General features: G+C 38.3%; 1 protein-coding gene across 1 annotated transcript in view; it reads left to right on the top strand.

Moving 5' to 3' along the window:
* Positions 1-22,304, top strand: part of LOC122794258 (cytochrome P450 4V2) — a 1,013,082-nt gene extending 990,778 nt beyond the window's left edge. Inside the window, exons 10-11 of the mRNA XM_044062508.1 lie at positions 3,219-3,398; positions 22,264-22,304. Of these exons, the coding sequence (XP_043918443.1) occupies positions 3,219-3,398; positions 22,264-22,277 (194 nt within the window). The 3' untranslated portion in view covers positions 22,278-22,304. The remainder of the gene's footprint in view (positions 1-3,218; positions 3,399-22,263) is intronic.
* The last annotated feature ends 205 nt before the right edge of the window (positions 22,305-22,509 follow it).

Here is a 22,509-nt window from a genome sequence, read left to right as displayed (position 1 = left end):
TTTTTTGGCATACATGGGAGCACATCTGGCCCCCATTGCCACTCCACTTATTTCCTTAAAGAATGCCCCTTCGAAGTACACAAAGTTATTATTTAACATTGTTACCATTAATTCATAACACACTCAAAACTCATTGGCAGAAAGATGGCCGTATTGGCTAATTGTTTCCTCAAACCATAACATGCCAATGTTGTGTGGTATACAGCCAAAAAGGTCTGCAATGTCAATGGTAACAAAAAGCACCTGATCAAGTCTTGTATTGTTCTTTATGTTTTTCAAAAAATCCCACAAGTGCTTTAGTATGCTCACATCTGTATCAGGGATGTTTTTTAACCTCACGTCTAAGTACTTAGTGAGGAGTTCTGTTACTGTGCCTGCTGCTGCGACTATTGGCCTTAGTGGGGGGAGTCTCTGTGTCCTTATGCACCTTCAGACTCCTGAAAATGGAAGAAACACATGGTCTTTCATTAACTAAGAAACTGTAGGTTTCCATGTTAATAAGCTCATTGAGCTATAAATCATATAACATTGAGTATATGTGCCTTTGGGCTATGTTGATTTCATTCCTTGACACCCTCGAGTATTTGTTGACATCATTCAAAATATCCATCATCTTGGCTTCATAATCCACATTACTCATGAGTACTTTCCTACCCCCCCCCTTGTCCGTCTTCATTATTCTAACATATGTATTCTCCCTAATCACTTTTATCAGTTCTCTTTCTTCCTTTGTTAAATTGGGTGGAAACGTATTCCTTCCTACCCTTTTACATAGCTCCTTCTCCACTAATAACTCAAAATTCTTCTACTCCTCATAATATTCCACTTTTTTCTTGAGGAAGAAAAGCCATTATGAGGGATTTATAAAGTACATATTCCCAGAAATCCTATCTTGTGAGACAATGAGAGATTTCTTTATATTCACCTAAAATCCCAGGCTGTGAAATATTTTTTTAATTTTATCCAAGCTAGCAAGTCTTAACAACCTGTGAAAAATCTGCAGAATTCAGCAGTCATTTAAATATGGGAAAATGTCAGTGCCCTGCAAACTGCAATGAGCTATTAAAGTAGCCAGGTACTTTGCAAACACTCTTAGACCTGATGGCAAACTAAAAGGCAGAGAAAAAAAAGAAAATGTAAGCCAGACACAGAAAAGCATGAAATGTAATCTAAAATCTTTGAGAATTTAAATGTGATAATGAGTATCTTTTAAAACTAAAGTTAATAGAAAACTGAGAGGCAGAGTGAGAGACCATTTGGAACTTTGGAATTTTGATATAAAGATTTAGAAGCGAAAGGTGTAAGACAGGTCTCCAGGGTCCTTCTTTCTTTGGAACCAGAACGATTCTTAAATAAAATAGTTTCCCTCTTTGATTTGAGGGAACAGGTTCTATAACCCTCTAAGACAGCATGTGATCCAGGATAGGAAGAAATAGTGACGTTTGATTGGATAGCTGTAGAAGAATCTCTTGAAAGGGAGAGATGGAATCTAGCTGTTAGTTGTAGCCTTTTGTAATAATTCTTAGTATTCAAGCATCTGAAGTTATCTGAAGCAGCAGAGGGGAGTACACATCTAGAATTTGATGTAGGCACACAGAATTGCCTGGCTGGAAATGGTAAAGCACAAGGGGGCAACTTATAGTCAGTTATTCTCCTTAGATTGTCCTTGGTTTTGGGAGAACCCTCCTTTCTTATTTGATTCTCCTCACTATTGCTTTTAGAAATTTTGTTTATCTGACCCTTGTTGGGAACACTTATTTTGTTTCTTGAAAAAGAAGCCTGTGTGAGGAAAAAGTTTTTATTATATTTTGGGAAGGAGAGTTGAAAAATATGGGTAACCCCGAATTAGCTTTCCGTCTTTATTAAACCTTTTAAGGACCTCAGCAGATGAAGGACCAGATAACACCTATGTATCCATGGGATCATTCAGGATCTCTGCTTAGAAATCCTCTGGTAAATTCTGAGAATAAAGGGAGGCAAATCTTCTCATCACTGACTCAGTTGGCGGCAGTTCGAGAGACGGCATCAGCAGAGTCATAAGCACATTTTAGAGAATGTTTGGCTACCTGATACGCAGAAGATGCTAAGGAGTTCGGAAATGCCTTAAACTAAGCCAGCAGAAATTTAGAAACATGAGCCTGACAGTTAACTATTCTGAAGCCTAAACTTATCAATGGCTTTTCCCAGCTTGTCAGAAGGACAGAGCGAGCTGCAGTAAGTAGTTTGGAGGATCAGTTTTTAGATAGAAAGTACTGCAAAGTCTAACCTGGAGGTTAGGAAAAAGGTATTTGTGGGTCTGGGGCACCTTATGTAATTTGTCAGATTTCTTGGGGAAGGTGGTTGTCAGTCAAATTGCAAGCTGCCAAGAAAGCATTCCCTAAGGCTTGCAACACTGGAGAAATAACTATAAAATAAGGTAAATCCAGCTGTAAAATGTTTTAATATATTTGGTGGGATTCTGGCATTTGTTTTTGTTCCCACTCTGGCAATAATATCAGAAAAAGGCAACTATTTAGGAGGACAATCTGAAAAATAACCCCCCACCCCCACCCCCCAAGTCAGATTCCTCATTCTATGGAGTGGAAACTTGTGAAGTACAGTCCATGTCTAATTCATGTCCTTCAGAATGGGATTCAAAGTCTGATAGAGAGGAACATTGTTTCCTTTTAAATGAGGGTAAGAATCAGCATTTATATACTGAAAGGCTGTAATGCAACTGTTAACAAAGCCCACTCAGTCCTCCTTATCTGGTTTAAGAGAAAACAGATAATGACTAGTTTTATGTTTCCCTTTTTCTGTGAGACCCCTCCCCATAAAAGAATGGTCTGAAGGTTAGTCCTTTCCTCGGGAATGAAGCTCCTCTGAGTGACTTAGTGAAGGAGCATCACCTGGTCTCTTCCCTGACACTGGCAAGAGTGGTTCTGCCTTACCCAACAAGGGCAACTGAATGGCTGCAAAGGATGTGTCTGCCTCGTGGTCCTTAATAGCTTGCCTTGAAGCAGAACCAGAGGGACTGGAGTAAAGAGATGAGGGGTCTGAGGAACAACAAATGGCCACAGTGATTTCACCCAACAGTGGCTGAGACAAAGTGGTAGCCAGAGAAAAGACTAGTACCCGTGAAGGTTACGTATTTTGTTTTCAAGTATGAACTTATTTGCAGGTGTTTTTTTTTTCCATTCGAAAAAGTTGTACTAATTGCTGTTTTTTTTTTCTCTCAGGAGGTTATAATATTCCCAAAGGTGTAAATGCAGTCATCATACCATATGCCTTACACAGAGATCCAGAACATTTTCCAGATCCTGAGGAATTCAAGCCTGAGCGATTCCTGTCTGAGAACAGTAGTGGACGCCACCCCTATGCCTTTATTCCATTCTCAGCAGGGCTCAGAAATTGCATTGGTATGTAGACTATATTTTAATATATCATGATACATTTGCAGCAATTTAGACTTTAGAAATGAAATTCCGTTTATTTCAGGCTATTTATCTCTTCATTCATTGCGTGAAACAATTTGTAGCAAAAGGGTCAGTAGCATAATCAGGAAATAATGTTAGTAGTGTTCAGCATGCCTGCTTAAGATCTAGCATTTTACAATATTATTCCCTTTTGCTTACTGATCACAAAGGTTTATGTAGCACCTTATTTTAACAGTTGTATATATGAAGCCGGTATCATCATTCTCTTAACAAAAAATAATTTATTTTTTTTATTTATTTCTTTTACATTTTTGACCAGATTAGTCCAACTGGGCAGATGCTCTTTTTCAGCGAAGCCCCACAAAAAAGTACAGTATGTGATATAGAGTGACAGAAAAAGAAAAATGACGTACATTTTTTCTTATATGTTATCTGTACATACATGTAATATATTTGCTAATTACATATTTACATAGAATTAAATGAAACAAAAGATATTAAGTAGTGTGGCAGTCACATAGAGGAAATTAAATGGATATTCACAGTAGGATTCTATGGATGGTTACATATATATGCATATGATATTACGTAGGTTAGGGATAAATGAATAAATTGTATACTTCTTAAAATTTTAGATTGAAATTTAAGGTATTCATTAAGATGTGTCCCCCTCTACGTGAAACTGCATTTGCTGCATTCATGAAGGTGCTGTTACATTTTTGAGGTGCTTTTTGCTTTCTGTCTCTTGTCTAACTGTCATGCCTCCCCAGCTGAATTCATGCCTGTTTATTCTTTAGTGGTGGGAGTCCCAGGTTTCCTTATAGTGAGAGATGTCCAGATGGACCAACATGGAGGCAGACATTTGGGTTGTTTGCACCCTCATCAGCATCTGAGAAATGAAGGTGTTTTTTATGTATGGCCTAACCTTTCCCTGGTGGTAAAAGCATGAATATTTGCATTACAAAGAGGATTGTCTCTGCCTCACTGTTCATGCACATATGCTTATGAACATGTACTGAAAAAAAGCTGCTAACACCAGCTTGGGTGGTCATGTTTATATCCTCCCTCCATTATATCCCCATTTCCCAACTTGATTCCATTACCAGCCATTGTTTTATTAGTAAAGCGGTCGTTCAAATCAGCAACCATAGTACCTGCCTGTGGCATCAATTACCTGAATGCTAATCAGACATAGGGCATAAGAAATTATGTTAGACCTTTCTTACTATATGCAACTGACAAAGGTTAAAGGAGTTATTATGCTTTGCTCTGTGACTTCCGTTTTTTTGTATTTTGTCCACTGTGTTCTTCCACATACTTAAGCATGATTTTTTAATTATCTATACATGCCTTAGTTTGCAGATGGTGTTTACAGTTTCCATCTACCTCAAATCATGAATAGGATCAAAGCAGTAATACTGTGGAGAACCAATGTAATTACTTTTATACTGGGAGTGTAATAGGCTGTCTAAAACTTAATTTTTTTTTGTAAAACATGCAATGATAATAAAAATGTAGAAAGGCTACATTAAGCTAAGTAAATGTGGTGCTCACCAAATCTTGTATATAAATTGTAAATTATACTGAAAATGTTTTTGCTGTCAGTGGAAGTACAGTAGCATTGTTATAAAGAGAAACTAAATCTGCTTCTCAAACATGCTAACACTTTCGATCTCAGTGCTCCGTAAAATTTTTCTCCAGGTCAAAAGATGCAATTAAACTTAGTTGAACTCTTTCCTCCAGAGTTTGTAAATCTTTAGAAACGGGAAACCATCATTTCAGTGAGAGGCTGACAGTATTATGTTTAAGGAGAGTATTTGGAGAGTATCATACAGTGAGCACAAAGTTTTAACCTTATGATGGACATTTGCAGGACCAGGATTGGTTAAGATGTTGTTTAAGCAGTGGTTTAAAACTACTGTGTTTGTTGGAGAGTTTTATTTGTGTGGGTATAACAACATGTTGAGAGTAGAGTGAGTCTCCTGCAACTTCATTTGACTTATTTGTAAGTAATAAGAATTTGTTACTATGACGGAGGCCCCTTGCTGGACAGTAGGGCAGTAATACGTTTTGTAGTGCAAGACATTTTTTCTGGATGATGAATGAGTTAGTGTTCTATAGTTAGTTGTGAATAGGTTAGGTAGTTGTGCAGTTCAAGCCAGTTTAATTGCTTTAAGCTATGGCAATGGTGGGTCCTATGAGGGAGACTGGTGGCAAGTCTAGCTATTTTATTGTAGCAGGAGGCAAGTTTCTTTCCTTGACTATTGTTTAAGTTTGTTAGGATAGCAAGTGACATATAAGAGAGTTTGCAATAACACAGTGACAGCTAGAGTTTTTCTTGCAGTATCTGTAAGGAATCCATTGATCCTATAAAGGGAGCCTACATTCCAGTGAGTAGATTTAATGATGTGCAGTATATGCTGGTCATATTCGAGATTGTCAACTATTATAACACCTACAAGTTTGCTGTGAGTTACAGTTTCAATGACAGTATTATTTGCTGACTTTATGGTAAAACATTGCTTTTGATTTTGGCAACATTTTGAGGTAAAAAGCATTAAATTAAGTTTTCTTGGGGTTGAGTAGGAAGTTTGATTCTTTGAACCCGGTTTCTACAGAGGAGAAAGATTTTTGGGTAATGTCTTGGAGCTTATTTATTTTTGAGGCTGCACATATTAATGTTGAGTCATATGCATAATGAACTAAACTAGGTTGGTGACTGGAGGTGTGGAGGTCATTAAATATATTAAATTGGGGAGGACCCAAGTTACAGCCCTGAGGGACATCTGTAGTAACTGGTTGAAAGGATTAGTAGGTGTTTTGCCATTTAACAGCTTGTTGACTTCCAGATAGGTGACTAATGGGAAGATGAGAGTATAGCAGGAGACACCAGGCCGAGACTTACTGATATAATGTTTATTAAAACAGTAAAAACGTATAAAAGTGCACCATAAGCATTTTCAAGCAAAAGTGCTCTTCATCAGATGATACATAACAAACAAAACAGTCAATTTAAAATACATCACTACCAATTAGAGACTAGTATTTTACCTCCTTTTTCTTAATATGGGTTTTAAAGGGATAACAGCATTCAGGCCAGGGGGTTTGTCATCCCCAAGCCTTATTATGAATCTAGTTTCATTGCATTCAGTTTCATTAACCAAATTTCCACCTCTATCATGTTTATTAACTATCTGTAACACCATAAACAAAAATGAATGCCCTGTCCTGGTGTCTCCTGCTATACTCTCACCTTTCCATTTGGCTCTTGTTGGCGGCGAGACTTTGGTGCAAGGCAACAGTTTTGTTTGATTTAGATAGGTGGCTAAGGAACCACACACAACAAGGAGTATTTTGAAAGTCCTATCAAGGAGAGTCTAAATGAGCAGTTGCTAGTGCGAGACAGTATCAGATGCCTTTGACAACTCTAAGAACATGGAGGACACAAGCAGACCGTTGTTTCTATGTTGCTTTATTATATTGGCAAGATGTAGTAGAGGAGTAGTGGTGCTGTGCTGGGGCCTAAAGCCATGTTGTGTTTCTGAGAGCAGGTTATTTGTGGTTGCATCAGCTGCATATGGATGCATTTCTGTAATGTTTTGGAAAGTGGGAGACAATCGCTATCAGTCTGTAGTTATTAAACTCTGCCACGTTTGTCCAGTGGTATGATGTCATATGGATGCATTAATTAGTATGGACACAGGGAAGGCTATGACTTCTACAGCCATTTTTAGGTAGTCTGATGGTAGTTAGTTTACAGCTATGGAAGTAGTTTTTAGTATAAGGAGCAACTTCAGTATGAGTGAGGTGGATACTGTACTAAAACTGAAGAGCTGTGGGTGGTTTTGATTGGACAGGGATAGAGTGAGGGTAGCAGATGTGTTAGTGTTTGAGAGATAATATTGAGTGTATAAAGCAAGAATTAAACTGTGTGGTGACAGAGTCTGTTGTATTGCCTGTTTTTGGAGAGGGACTGGTTGTCTTGACAGGGTGGAGTAGTCTATTTAGTGATGACCAAAAAAGTTTTGGGTTGTTTATGTTTGTTTTGTAGGTTAGTACAGTGTGCTTGCTTATCCTGTTTGACATGGAGTTTTGCAAGGTTTCTAAGATGCCTAAATTTCCGGAAGGCATTTTGAGTTCTATTTTTATATCTGTTTTCCAGGCTTTATCCCTTTTTAATCAGGATTTTATTTGTTTCCTTGGTCAGCCGTAGTACTGGGTTGGACTTTACTCTTTTATTTCTTTCTGTTGCTAGATTATTTAAGGTCTGTAAAAATATGTTAGTAAAGTGTTCTACATAAATATCTACCTGTATTATTCTGAGTACTTTCCAGTTGTATTTTTTTAGTGTTTAGTTGAAAACATCTTTGCTGAATTTGGTTATATTTCATATTTGATTACAGATAATATGTTTATCTAGTTTATGTTGAGCTCCAATAGCACGTGTAGGTATGTGGTCACTTATGCTCTCTGAGAGGCAGCCTAGTTTTGTCAGTTTGTCTGGTTTGTTTTTAAGAATTCAATCTAATGTTGAGGGTCTCCCTGAAGTTTTATTGATTCTAGTAGGTGTGTTTCTTAATTGTCGGAAGATGTACAAGTTTATGGATTCAGTGGGGGTAGTGGAATTTATGAGTTGCCAGTCAATATTTTAGTCTCCAAGTATTATAGTTCCATGATTAATCTGTTTGGATATCCAATACAGGATGCTTTCAGCAGTATCAATGTTATTACCTGGTGGTGTATAAATTGCTGTTAAACATATAGTTTTTCTTATTGTTGATTTTTAGTAGTTCAGCATTGTTAAATGTGTGTGTTTCCTGTGGAACTAAGCTAATGGTTAGGGAATTTTTATAGATAATCGCTACAACACCTGCATGCTTTTGTCTGCTATGCCTGAGTATATTGTATCCGGGGGGGGGGGGGTGATCTCATTATCCTTCATTTGTTTTTTTAGTCAGGTTTCAGTACTTATGACTACATCAAACGTGTATGTGGCAAGATAAGGATGTATTTCATGGATTTTATTGCAAGTACGTCTCAGATTCTTATTTACGGTACGTTTGGGTTCTGTTTTTTGCTGAGATGTATTAGATGACTGGTTTATTCTGGGTTTGGAAGTGATGATTTTATGAACAGTGGGACCTGGGTTGGGGTGAATATTTGTGCTAATTTTTTGAATTGATGTTTACAGAGGGAAGCGTGTCACCAGTTATATTTAGGCCTTGGTTTGATATTTGATCATAAATTTGAATGCTTAGTTTTAAGATTATTTATAGAAAAATAAATCAGACATGGTTTATTTGTAGAGATAGGGTGTTATGGAGAAAGCCAGTCTGGGTAGATGTTGATATTCTTTGTGAAGACTGGTTGAAGTCCTAACTATTTGGAGGAAGTGGATTTGATAATTGGTGATGAAGGCTAGTAGAGTGAGGAGGAATAGTAAAATAATCTGAGTTAGGGGCATTTTATTTAACTTGGGTTTTATCGTTGCTGTAAATTAGGATAAGAAAATGTTAGGAGGGTACTAGGTTAGTTGTCAAGATGTAATATGATAGTTATAGGGGGCACGGATTAAGAAGCTGAGAGAGAGTCTTTGTTGGCACTAGAGTGGATATTACTATTAGTAATTTTACTGATTGTTTTCCTACTGGAGGAAACTGATGGTATTAGAGGTATATGTGGGTGTTGCTATGGAAGTATAAATATAGAGTTAGAGGGGGTGTGTGGGAATTGGGGGTAAGGAATGAGCCTGAGCATTAGTGAGGGTGAACAGAGCAGGTTGAAAGCTTGTCAAGAGACAGAGAAAACAATCAATCAATGACTTAATGTAAGAGAGAAGTAAAAGGAACAATGCAGTTTAAATGGTCTCTGTGCCAGTAGATGAATGTCTTGGTTTTGTTGCTTTAGGACACAGCTTTAGTAAGTGGGTTAGTTCAATGTCACCTTGAACTGACTAATGGTGATAGCAGTAAAATAAAATCATGTAAGGAGGTTTCTATAGACTTAGAAATGCAAACTCCAAAAGGCTAACTCAACCCCCACAGATCAGAAACAATGAGAAAATGTAAGCCAAAATGCAGTAGTTCAGCTCTAGGAAAATACTGGCTGAGAACTCAAACTTGGCTACACAAGAAGAGAAATAAGCTTAAAGGAGAACCGCATGCACAGACTAAAAAAACATGTTTATTTCATCATGTTTAGATGTTTCCAATATTTTAACCCCACTGTGGGACTCTTTACAGGTTTTTAAATATTTTTGGGACTCTTTACAGGTTTTTAAATATTTTTATATGTAATTTAAGAGTCTAGCCACATGGGGTCTAGCATCTTGCCGAGAGTTCAACATTTTTGTAAACCTCCATGTATCCCAGAATTCAGTGTTTGTCCTTAACACATTACATAACACAGCCTTTTTTGTTCAGAAACTTCTGTCACTGCATTCATTTTACATGCATACACAAGGGTTTTTCATTCTGTAAATTTCAACTAAAATATCCTGCTGTTAAATGCTTACTTAAAAAAACTAACTGAGACAAAGCCAGAGAACAGACTTTCCAAGTCTTTTTTTACTGCTTCTTCTTTACAGAGATCTTAATTTGCTCTCTTTTGTGATGCCTGAGCCGTAGTTCATTAGATCATCTCCCCCTCCCCCTTCACACTTCCCCTCCCAAGCTGTCAAAGTGCTAAAAGTAATTTGACCTGTTGTTGTTGCTTTGATTGACACCCCACCACAGGAGACTTGATTCATCCAATGTTTCCTAGTTCTAGCCTTTTCTTTCTAACAGTGGGACACTTATTTATGCAGCACCATGGCTTCCTGTCATGAAACAGGGATGCATAGTTCAGAGTATTTGGAAACACACTTGTCAAATAAAACTACCTACTTTCTCTGGGCTATCCTGTTTGCCTGAAATATACACAATATTTTAAGTGCTGTAAACAGAATAGTTAATGGACGAAAAATACTAATTTGACTTGCTTAAGGTTCAGGTATCATCTGCTTACTCAAATCACTGCTGCCTCACTATACGAAGACTAAGTCTTGTAAAGCCCATGTACACATTTTTGTTTAGAGTTTACCATTATGCCAACAATTACACATGTCTTATTGATTACATGATTCCAGTAACAGGTTTGCCGGTATGTATTTCTTGAGATTGTTTTACGTGAAAACTTACTGGCCCCAGTGTGTGATCATACAGTGATATAGACCCATGCTGAAAAGCACTATGTGCAAACAGTAATACATGTACTACAGCAAAAATATGTTCCATGGAGACTTTTGCAGGACAGTAGGCAGTGTCTAATTGCATTTTGATAATTATACATGCTTACACACCCTTTTTGTGTTTCTCCTTATAAAAAGCCACCACATCACTATTCATCATATATCTTAGAGATTTTTGTTTTCAGCTTTAACACATAAATATATTACATATGCAGATACATTATATATATATATATATATATATATATATATATATATATGTATATATATATATATATAACTACTCAACAACTAGTCACCACTCCCACAAGAGGGGACAACATACTAGACCTGATCATTACCAACATGGGGACCCTATGCTCCACACCAGAAGTATATCCCTCATTGGTAAGATCAGACCATAAACTAATTTCACTGGATGTCCACATCCCGACCCCACCCCCAGCCCAGAAAACCACAGTGAAAAACTTCTCAAAAGCAAACTTCTCACTTCTCAAAACCGAAGTGGAATCCTTCAAGGCCCCAGAGCCAGTGGAAACTACAGCCCAAACTGCAGAATCCTATATAAATGCATTCTACGGACATCTCCAGGAATGCATGGATCATGCTATCCCAAACAAAACCAAGACCCAATCATTCAAAGGCAGGCATCCAGTCTGGTGGACCCCTGCCATAAATAAACTGTACAACAGAAGGAGGAAGCTACTACATGATAGAGCAAAATCCCTAATAGGGAAGGCATCTCTGATCAGTACTAGCAAAAAATTACGATCCCTCATAAAATTCTCCAAGGCCAGCTTCGAGAGAAAAATTGCACAGGACACCAAAGACAATCATAAGGCTTTTTTCAGTTATGTTAGAAACCTGGGATGCAACTCCCAGACTTGTTCTGAGTTGATTCTAAACGACAAAAAAATACACTGAACCCACAGACATCGCCAATATCCTGGCAGACAGGTTCAGTGCAAACTCCCAAAAGAGCAAGTATCTATCCCGGCAGAGGGCTGCCTCCCAAACATCTGAGATGCTCAGGTGAAGGCTGCCCTGTCCAAAGCAAAAAACACTGCTTCCATGGGACCAGATGGCGTCCCAGGTTGCGTCCTACATGAACTACAAGAGGAACTAATCCCTCAAATAAAACGGCTATACAATCTCAGCCTCACTACAGGATATGTGCCCACAGAATGGCGTACAGCAACAGTGGCCCCACTCCACAAAGGTGGAGCCTCTACGGACCCTGGAAACTATCGCCCCATAAGCCTGACTAGCTTAGTCTGCAAGGCTATGGAGAGGATCATCATGGAGCTCATAAATAAAGACATTGGGGACCTACAGACACTAGATCCTACCCAGTTCGGCTTTGTCAAGGGCAGATCCTGCCTTTTGAACCTGGTTGACTTCTTTGAAACAGTCACCAAAGCCATAGATGAAGGGAAGGTAGTCCACACAGCATATCTGGACCTTGCAAAGGCATTTGACACAATACCCCACTTGGGCATCATAGATAAGCTATCCAGCTTAAATATAAACCCCTATGTCACAAAATGGGTCGCAAACTGGCTCAAAGACAGAACCCACAGAGTGAGAGTTGCTGGAGCCATGTCAGACTTGATACCGGTCACAAGTGGCGTCCCACAGGGTTCTGTCCTGGGACCACTCTTGTTCAGTATATACTTTTCTGAGGTACAGGCAAACGTGGGAGGACTATGGCTCACCAAGTTCGCAGACGACTGCAAACTGGACGCCATAATCAACTCTCCAGCTGACACAAATATCCTTCAAAAAGGTCTCACAGAGACAGTTAACTGGTGCCAGCGCCATGGTTTAAAGCTAAATGCCAAAAAATGTATAGTCATACCCTTTGGCAAAAACAATGTGCCCACAAATTACCACATAGGCGGAAACCCATTAAGTACAGAGAAAGTTATTAGGGACCTGGGGACCCAAGTTGATAGCAATCTCTCCTTTGAAAACCACATTGCCAAAGTAGTTAGAAAGACCTTCTACATAGCCCACCTCATCTCGAAGGGTTTCACATCTAAATCAAGAGAGGTAATCGTGCCCCTTTATTCATCCCTCATCAGGCCCATCATAGAATACAGTGCCCCTTTTGGGATGTACCTTACCCGACACCTGCAGCAATTAGAAAGACCCCAAAAGTATCTCACCAAGAGGATCAAGGGTCTCAAACAGATGCCATATGCTGCTCAGTTAAAAAAAACTCCAGCTCTACTCAGTTGCATACCGCCTACTTCGAGGTGATCTATGCCTGACATACAAAGCTATGTCAAATCCAGAATTAATGGACATGCTCCACCTCAGTAAATCTAAATCCCTTAGAGCCACACACTCGAGGGACTTGAACCTCAGCACAGAAATAAATAGAACTTGCTGGAGGAACAGGTTCATAACCCAGAGGCTCCCTTCGCTCTGGAATAGAGTTCCAGTTCATTGAGGCAGAGCACCTCACTGAATCTCTTCAAGAAGAATCTCGATAAGTGGATGGGGGATCATAGGTTTGTCCCAGGGATTACTCCCGTGTCACTATTAGACAGAGGCACAGTAAACTAAACCTTAAAAAGGGCACAGTATACTCAAATCAAGGGGTGGCGTTAGCCATACAGAATTGGGCTAGGCTTATAATTGCCCCAGGGCAGATAGCCTAGTATGAACCTATGTATATATATATATATATATATATATATATATATGTATACACACACACACACACACACACATATATATATATATATATATATATATATACACACATACACACACACATATATACACACATTGTATATATATATATATATATATATATATATATATATATATATATATATATATATATATATATATATAGATATATATATATATATATATACACACACACACATTTTATATATATATATATATATATATATATATATAGATATATATAGATATATATATATATATATATATATATATATATATATATATATATATATATATATATATATATATATTCACTTCAGAAGATCGAATTGCCAAAATCTCGAACTGCAAATAACCGAAACCAAAAGCTCGAGTTTCGGAAACTCGAACTTCTGAAGCGAAACCATCAAAAAAAAAAAAAAAACACAAACTTCACTTTTGCAGGGGGGCTGTGCCCCCACACCCCCTCTACTTAAATATACCAACTCCAAGATTGCGCTACAGTGGGGAGATGGGAAATCTCCCATCTTGCGCTATATGTGGAAGTGCAAAACGGGAGATTTCTCATTTCCTGCCAACACCGCAAAACAAATAAAACATTACGTACACACAGAGCATACAACAATACTTGCCTCTGTGTGCACGTAATGTATTAAGGTAAGTAAAGTCTTATTTCTGAACACTACACACATTCGATTTACTAAAATCTCGATCATATGGTCTCGACCATATGAAATTCGAGATTTCAGTCATTCGATTATGTGAAGTGTTCCCATATATATATATATATATATATATATATATATGGTTTCACTTGAAACCATGGAATTAACACTACGTCGAGTCGCACATCATCGAGACTACAACGTCGTAAACCCAAACCAACGAAAAGTAAAACCATCGAGTTGCAAACCATCGAAAAAAAACTGCATAACATCACGAACTGAAAGGAACACTATAAACAATATGTGCGTGTTACCAAAACATCGAAATGTGAAAGACGAACACACATAACAGACTGTGATAGTGAGTGTTCCGCCATTTTAGTCTGCTATGATCTAATTGTTTAAAGTGACAAAAACACTTATATAATTACCTGCACCGGAAATCTAAAAATGAGAAGGTATGTACGAATATACACTATGTAGCAAACATGTATGGAACTCTGACAGTGTAGCTACATGTATACCTTAAACTCGATGGTATGAATCTCGATGATTTAAATTTTCATTGAAGTCAGTGGTATGACTCTCGATGATTTTAGTTTTCATTGGTTTGGGTTTGCAACGTTGTAGTCTCGATGATGTGAGACTCGACGTAGTGTTAATTCGATGGTTTCAAGTGAAACCATATATATATATATATATATATATATATATACATATATATATATATACACACACACACATATATATATATATATATATATATATATATATATATATATATACACACACATATACACACATACACACAGTATAGATTACATATTACAGGAACTGTATCAACAAGGAAACTGCTGTGGCCCATGGTGAATGCCTTCATGTCACCTTGTAACATGAAAATCTGTGCATTACCTGTACACAGACAGCAAGTATCCCCAGGCCGGTAATATGCAACACTCCCTGGAATGACTAAGGAACTAAGGCAGTAGAAATTCATTCCTGAATTCCTATTTTCAGAACGATTTTAAGTCTACTGGTGAAATATAGTCATATGAACAGTTTCCAAAACTACCAGTATTAAAACTTACATTAGCAGTGTAACAGCCCTCACATGCCCATACAGCTTTACTCAAACACAAGCTTCTATTCCCTAATGCATTTTGCTTTTAAGAGGTATTCAAATGCCTGTGCAATTACTTTTCTTCTATTGTACAACTAGACATAAACCCTGCAATTCATACTTGAAAGAAATTGTGGTTCCCCAGTGCATCCCTCTCATCAGCAGCCCATTATCTGAATTATCACTGCGCAGTGTGTGAACTGCAGAAAATGACAGTCTTGCTGGAGGGGCTTCTGATCAGACAGCCATTAACTGCTTACACAATATCAGTTTTTGATTCAAAAACTGGGTCCATGTCTGCTGCTCTGTCCTTAGTGTGCCAATACTTGCATACAAAACTTGGAAATAGTACAGCAGTGATAGTTTTTCCTGGCAGTCAGACAACTTTGTTTTATGCATGCAATTCCTCATTCGATAGCAAGGGTATGTTTGCCTTTGTCTATTCCCTCACTGCAGACTACACAGGATAGTTGCAGCCAAAGAGAAGCCAACTAGGGACAACTAAATGCTACACAGATAATTGTAATGTCTACAACTGCGACTTTTTCTACTAACTGGGCATACATAACTTTGGAAGATGTTGTCTTGTTAATGCAGGACTTCAAATGTTACATTAGGTCTCACTACTGTTGCCACTATTTTGTCATGGACAATAAAGATGAAATGTTACAATGTTTGCCTCTTTCATTTCATGCCATGCCTATTTAGACAAGCTCACCAGCCTGAACATAAACGTCTGTCACAACATGGGTTGCCAATTGCCTCATGGACAGAGCCCACATGGTGAGAGTTGAAACCGGTTACAAGTGGTGTTCCCAGGGCTCAGTCCCACCCCTCCTGTTCAGCATATATTTCTCAGAGGTACAGGCATGTACAGGAGGACTATGGCTGACCAAGTTTGCAGACGACTGCAAACTAGGGGCTATAATAATAAACAACCAAAATCCCAATGGAATAAACTTTACAAGAGTCTGGGGGTGGGAGGATGACATAATGGTTAAGGTGTTTACCTTAAAAACACAAGGTGCAGCGTTTGATTCTCACATGGGCTAACTGGCTAAGCTTCAAATGGCCCAAAAGGGCAGTTAACCTAGTACTAATCTATGAACCTATTTGATTATTTTATTGTTTAATTTTTATAAAAATGTGTATTTAAACAGCATTTGTAGTTGAATTTGTATTCCATGAAGGTGTTTTACACCCAGGTGCTAGAATAAATCTTTGCTTTTTATGTGTTTTTTGTAGTCTCTTGTGAAATTTATTCCATTCTGATTTTGGTAGTTTATTATTCAAAAGACCTTTGGTGGTTTTGGTATACAGGGGCTATAATTAACTCTCTGGCTGACACAGACATCCTACTAAAGGGTCTCACTGAGACAGATACCTGGTGTCAAAATCATGGCCTCAAGCTAAATGTCAAAAGTGCATAGTTATCCCCTTTGGAAAAAACAAAGTACCACAAACTACCACATAGGTGGCAGTCCCCTAAATATGAAACACATAAGGGATCTGGGCACCAAAGTAGATAGCAATCTCTCCTTTGATAATCACATTGCCAAAGTGGTTAGAAAATCCTTCTGTGTGGCCCACCTAATCACAAAAGGGTTTACGTCCAGATCAAAAGAGGTCATTGTGCCCCTCTACTCACTCAGACGCATCATAGAGTACAACACCTCATTTTGGATGTACCTTACAAGACACCTGCAACAGCTAGAAAGACTACAGAAGCAAATCACCAAGAGGATCACTGGCCTCAAACAGATGCCCTATGCAGCTCGAGTGAAGAAACTCCAGCTTTACTCGGTTGCATAACGCCTGCTCAGAGGTGATCTCTGCCTGACATGCAAGGCCATGTCCAACCCAGAATTGATGGGCATGCTCCACCTAAAGAAAACCTTATCCCCTCGAGCCAAAGGCTCTAGGGATCTAAACCTCACCACAATAAATAGAACGTGCTGGAAGGCTAGATTCCTGTCCCAGAGACTTTCCATGCTTTGTAACAAGATTCCAATCTACATTAGGCAGAGCTCCTTGCTAACTCAAGAAAAACCTTGATTGGATGGGAAAGAGAAAGTTTACCCCTGGGATCACTTCAGTGGCTCTGCTGGACAGAGGCACAGGAACTAATCTTATGGGCCCTCGAAAGCCAACACATTCTGGCTAGCCTTATAAATGCCTTTGGGCATATAGGTTTGAACCTATGAACCTATCACAAAAGTTTCTATATGGTCCTGCGAGCAATCTCTCCATAATCTTATTCACTTAAGAGTAACTATCTTTGTATATTACAGGATATCTGTAATCAAATGACTGTCCTCAGTGCACTCTCCATAACACTGACCAAGTGCTCAAAAAAAAAAAAAAAAAAACACTTGCTCATGACTGTAGCAGACAAACAGTTTTCAGGACTTAGTTGCCAGTTACATACCAAGTTTTGCACAAGGCAGACCAGAATTATCATTTTACGTTTATCTATGATCAGGCAGTATGGATCAGTGTCAGACACTGCATTTCACATTTCTTGGGAAGTATTTACAAGTGGAATTCACTTACCTTATACAAGGTCACTGCAAACCAGTGCTGCAGCCCATCTCAGTGTCCAAGTAATAGTAGATGTTTGGAGAACTAGTGTCCCAGTCAGTTCCAACCTTGCACAATACCTCAGCCAGGCCACTTATTTTTTCATGAAATAACAGGTTGCCAGGATTCCACACATTACCGCTCCACGGATAAATCTACGATCATGATGGTTCTTGCACAACACCTGTCAGTAGAAGATAATATTCAGTTCTTCATGTCATAGCTTCCATGTCAATTTTTCCTCAGGTCATACCTTCCAGAGCAATTTTATTGTAATACTCATCCAACATACTATACCATGTCTCCAAAGACATTATGCTAGTGTTCAATGAAAGCTGGCTTTTGGTTACAATGTACAATTGTCAAACTTGACTTTGAACTATTGTCTGAAGCCTCTGTACCGCGTCAAGGTAGCCAGCATCACAGAGGTCCATTCACACCACACGTCACCACACTCAGCGCATACAAATCATCTTGCTTCCACTCACATGTTCCATGTTATTAATGCTAGACACCCGACTTTTTCCAAGAATCAGTAATCTATCACTTCCATATATCGTAACTGCAGCTGTCCAAAAATCTGACTGAAACATGTATGGTACAACACCATTCAAGCAACCACCACATAAACTGCTTTAACACAACACCCAAACGTGCAATATTTATATCCAACATTGTCCAACACATACCAATTTAAACATTTCTTGTAATAATTTTTCTAACTCACCATCATTCTCCAAATGTCAGTTCCTTACCACATAGTATGTCGAGATAATTATGCACTACACGCTGTTCTCTTCATTCTACTATGGTATTGGAAAAATATCGACTGCTACAAACACAGCTCCTCACGTTGACTATACATAGTGCCAACAATCCCCAATGCCAATAGCAAGCCAATTCAGCATTGTGCCAATATCAATGTCTTCCATCAGACCAGCCTGTGACTTAGTGAATGACTTAAATTACAATAATTACACTAGCCTCCAAGTTTTACTAATGGGCAAACCAAAATCATAGGTTACATATACTGAGGTACTTAACAATGCCCAGCCTTGTTTCTTCAACTTGCCAAGTATACCTGTACTGTACAAAACTTGTGAAAAGCTGAATGTCAAAGTGAAAAGGATAATACATAACCTGCTTCAAAATTTATTAGTTTTATTTACATTTGTTTACTAGGAAAACAAGACTGGACACCACACAAATATTTAAGTACAGAATTGGTAATAAAGTAATAAAATTGATATAAATGCAAGTTAACAATGCGAGCCAAAGCCACAGACAACATTTTAGTAAGCTATGCATTCATATATACATAGGAGCATTGGTTACATCTCTGATGGCACATAACAAAACATTTGTATAATAGGAACAGTCAGCGCTGATGAATTTAAAGCTTGCTGGAAATAATTGTGGCTGTACACTGAGCCAGATATAAAGCACTGCTGGGTGCAATGGAGGAAGCCAGTGCAGAAACTAGGAGGAAATAGTAGGTAAAGTTTAGTAGTGAAACCATATACAGAGTGGGTAGTACAGATGAAAATACATGGTGGGTAGATGCGTGGGGTGACTGAAAAGAGATCTTATGGAACGTAAAAAATACACAGAACTGCCATCAGCAGCAGATCAAAGATAGAAGTGAAATTTGCAGGGTCTGTACATGGCTGTGGGGGGCTAGATAGAAGGTTAGCCACCACACAACACGGCACTTAATCCGACTCAGCCACAACCACTTGTAATGTAATGATACGCATTAAGTCATTTTTACGAGTGAATTGGTTTAAGTCTTACTCACCTGCATTATATCAATACCCAGTCTTCAGGCCGCAAGCGTAGATTCCCATTATCTCAGAAAGTAGTTAATACGGTTACTCACCTGTATTATATCAGTACCCAGTCTTCAGGCCGCAAGCATAGATTCCCATTATCACAGAAAGTCGTTAATACGGTTACTCACCTGTATTATATCAATACCCAGTTTACAGGACGTAAGCATAGATTCCCGTTATCACGAAGTCATTAATACTCCTTTTCACATGTACTCTTCATAAATTGTCTCCTCATGAACCGGCACACATTACCTACAGTGCATTGTCAACATGCTCATCCAAATTAACATTACACTCCAAAAACAATGTCATCAGCAACACCATGTCACAAATGTGACCAAGTACAAGAAGTCCTAGAAAGTAAACAGTTATTTAACGTCAAACCTTCTTATTCAGCCACAGCAGATTCCATACAGAGATTGGGTTCATAATAATAAACGGTCAATGACTTTCACATATCACCATTCATTGATTACTTAAAACACCACAGATTTACTACATTACACCCGGACATGCTTGACACAACTATAAGATACAAATTGCAATCCAGTTATTAAACTGAATGACAGCAACACATCTCTGCGAATCCAGTATGTAAACTGTTGCAACATTCAGCATCACTGTTTAGTCCACACACAGAATATACTACCGACATACGTAAGCTCCACACACAGCATATACTACCAACATACATAAGCACCAGAGTAAACTGCAGGACTTGCTACTGTAAAAGATCACCTTGCTTTTTCAATTACTTTTTCCAAATCTAGAAATGTGTTTTGCGATCACCTGTATCTTCTCTGGTCGCTCACACCTAGCTATATTCTTTGGCAAAGTTGGTACCAACATGGGTGAAACTTCTAAAATGCCTCTTTTGGCTCATACTACTTCAAACATGAGGTCATAAATGTAGTCGAACTTTCGCTTCTCAAATATTGGTTTCGCCACCCATTCCTATTTGGCCTTTGGGTACACCACTCTGTATCGAAGGTCTCTTTTAGAAGCTGACTTGGTGGTAGGGCATCGGACAACTGCTTGTTCCCGGTTGTGGTTCGCATTATGATCAAGGATGGCAAGTATGATTCTTGCTTTCATTCCTGCAAAGCTGAAGTGCTCCAATTTGAGGCAGTACCGGCATAGTAATGCATGGAACACTTTGAGGTTTCCAGTGTGGCAGAACTTCATGATGTGCTTCAGATCTTTAAGAAATGCAGGGTTTGAAACAATCTTCCTTAATGAGCTGTGACACGCATCATCTTCTTCGAGCCACTTCTTCTCATCTCCGTCTATCACTGGCATCTCATAACCACAACAGGAAACCTTCTTTGCACCACTCCAGCTGTGACGGTCTGTAACATGGTAGAGCAGAGACAACCATTTTTCCTCAAGGACAACTTCATCTCCTTCACATGTTTCCGAACACCACCACAGATGATTGGAAATGCTGTGGCACCACTGCAGTAATTCCCGTCTACCTTGCCTTTTTCCCGCTTCACATATTTTCTTTGTCAGGCTTTTTGACATATGCCACACATCAAACTGGTGTTCAATCTTTGGAAATTCCTTCCTCATCAAGAATCTAATCCCACGATGTCTGTCAGTTGCCACCAGTCATACCTTTAGATTTTCTCCAGCAAATTAGTCATACATTTCTTGAAAGCTTTCTTCTCCAGTGCTACCGATGCAATTCCTGTGGTAACCTGCTCCAGGTCAAAATCAATGATCTTTCCTGAATCCAAGTCCATCATACTATAGCAGCAATACTTTGCTGAGTATCCAGGACTGTTGCATCGCCCGTCTCCAGCTAGCCTGATTTCCTTTCCCTTTGCATCTTCCAGCAGCCGCCTCTGATGCTCAGTCCAGGTATGTTGCAACACTGGAAACAAGTACTCTCGTTGAATTGAATAGAAGGTTGTCTTGCTTATAAATTCCAGTCCTACATATGCACAGAATCACGCAATATGAGCATATGTACTTCCACTGAAAAGTACAGACGATGCAAGCAGTAGATTTCCAGCTGGCATTCGACCTATTACCGGTTGACTTTGCCACTCCAGAACCTCATGTCCACTAATGCAGGACACCTTCACAAATACACAGGAACCCATCTTCAATATCTTTTCCACTTCCACTGCTGGTGTTTTGCATTGAGGACGTGTCAGTTTCAAGAGTAGAGAATCAAGGCGCGATTCGAATACAATGAACTTGGGCTCACTTATCATCTTTTCATCTTCGTCCAGTTCTTCAATTGTGTCTTCCATCTCAGAGGTTGACATGCTGTCAGAAGGGTAGCACCAGTCTGGATCCTTCTCATTGTCATCACTTCCACAATGTGAAAGTGAGGATTCACTAATCATGCTTGTCTGAAGGACCTGCTGGAAGCAGCTGGAATTGACTTACAACTTAGCTGCCCTTATTTTTAGTACTGGAGTTATTGAAATCACATCATTGTAAGTCAATTATGGAATATTTTAGTACAGATTTTAGACCTCTATGTGTATTTTTAGATATGTTTTTATATCTATTTATGTGTATATTTTCTATATATTTATATTTTTTACATTTTTAAAATATTTAATATATTGTATATTTATGTATAGAGATAGATAAGCCGGTTCGATTTTGAGACATATTAAGACATTTGTATAGTAAGGAATGCCTTTTATTGGAACTATTTCCCTTCTTTACATATTCTTTCTTTCTTATATATTTTTTTGTACAGGTTTCTTCCTATAGATGGCGCCATAGTACCAGTTTCAATGTATGTACTATTTATTAGTGATTTGTATTTAATTCTTTTATTCAAAATTGTTGATAATATATAAGTATATATGTATATTTATGTTTAAGTTTACATATTATGTCACAGATTTCTTATATCTTGATGTAAAAAATTTTTAAACACAGATTTTATGTAGATCAGTAGAATTTCTTGTTGAAAGTATATATATATTTCTTTAAAAGAGTA

This window comes from Protopterus annectens, chromosome 2.part1, assembly GCF_019279795.1.
Source record: "Protopterus annectens isolate FY-2018-M chromosome 2.part1, PAN1.0, whole genome shotgun sequence".
In the NCBI taxonomy this organism is placed as follows: domain Eukaryota; kingdom Metazoa; phylum Chordata; order Ceratodontiformes; family Protopteridae; genus Protopterus; species Protopterus annectens.
The sequence above is the reverse complement of the archived record's forward strand: the minus strand, read 5'-3'. Positions and strand labels throughout refer to the sequence as shown.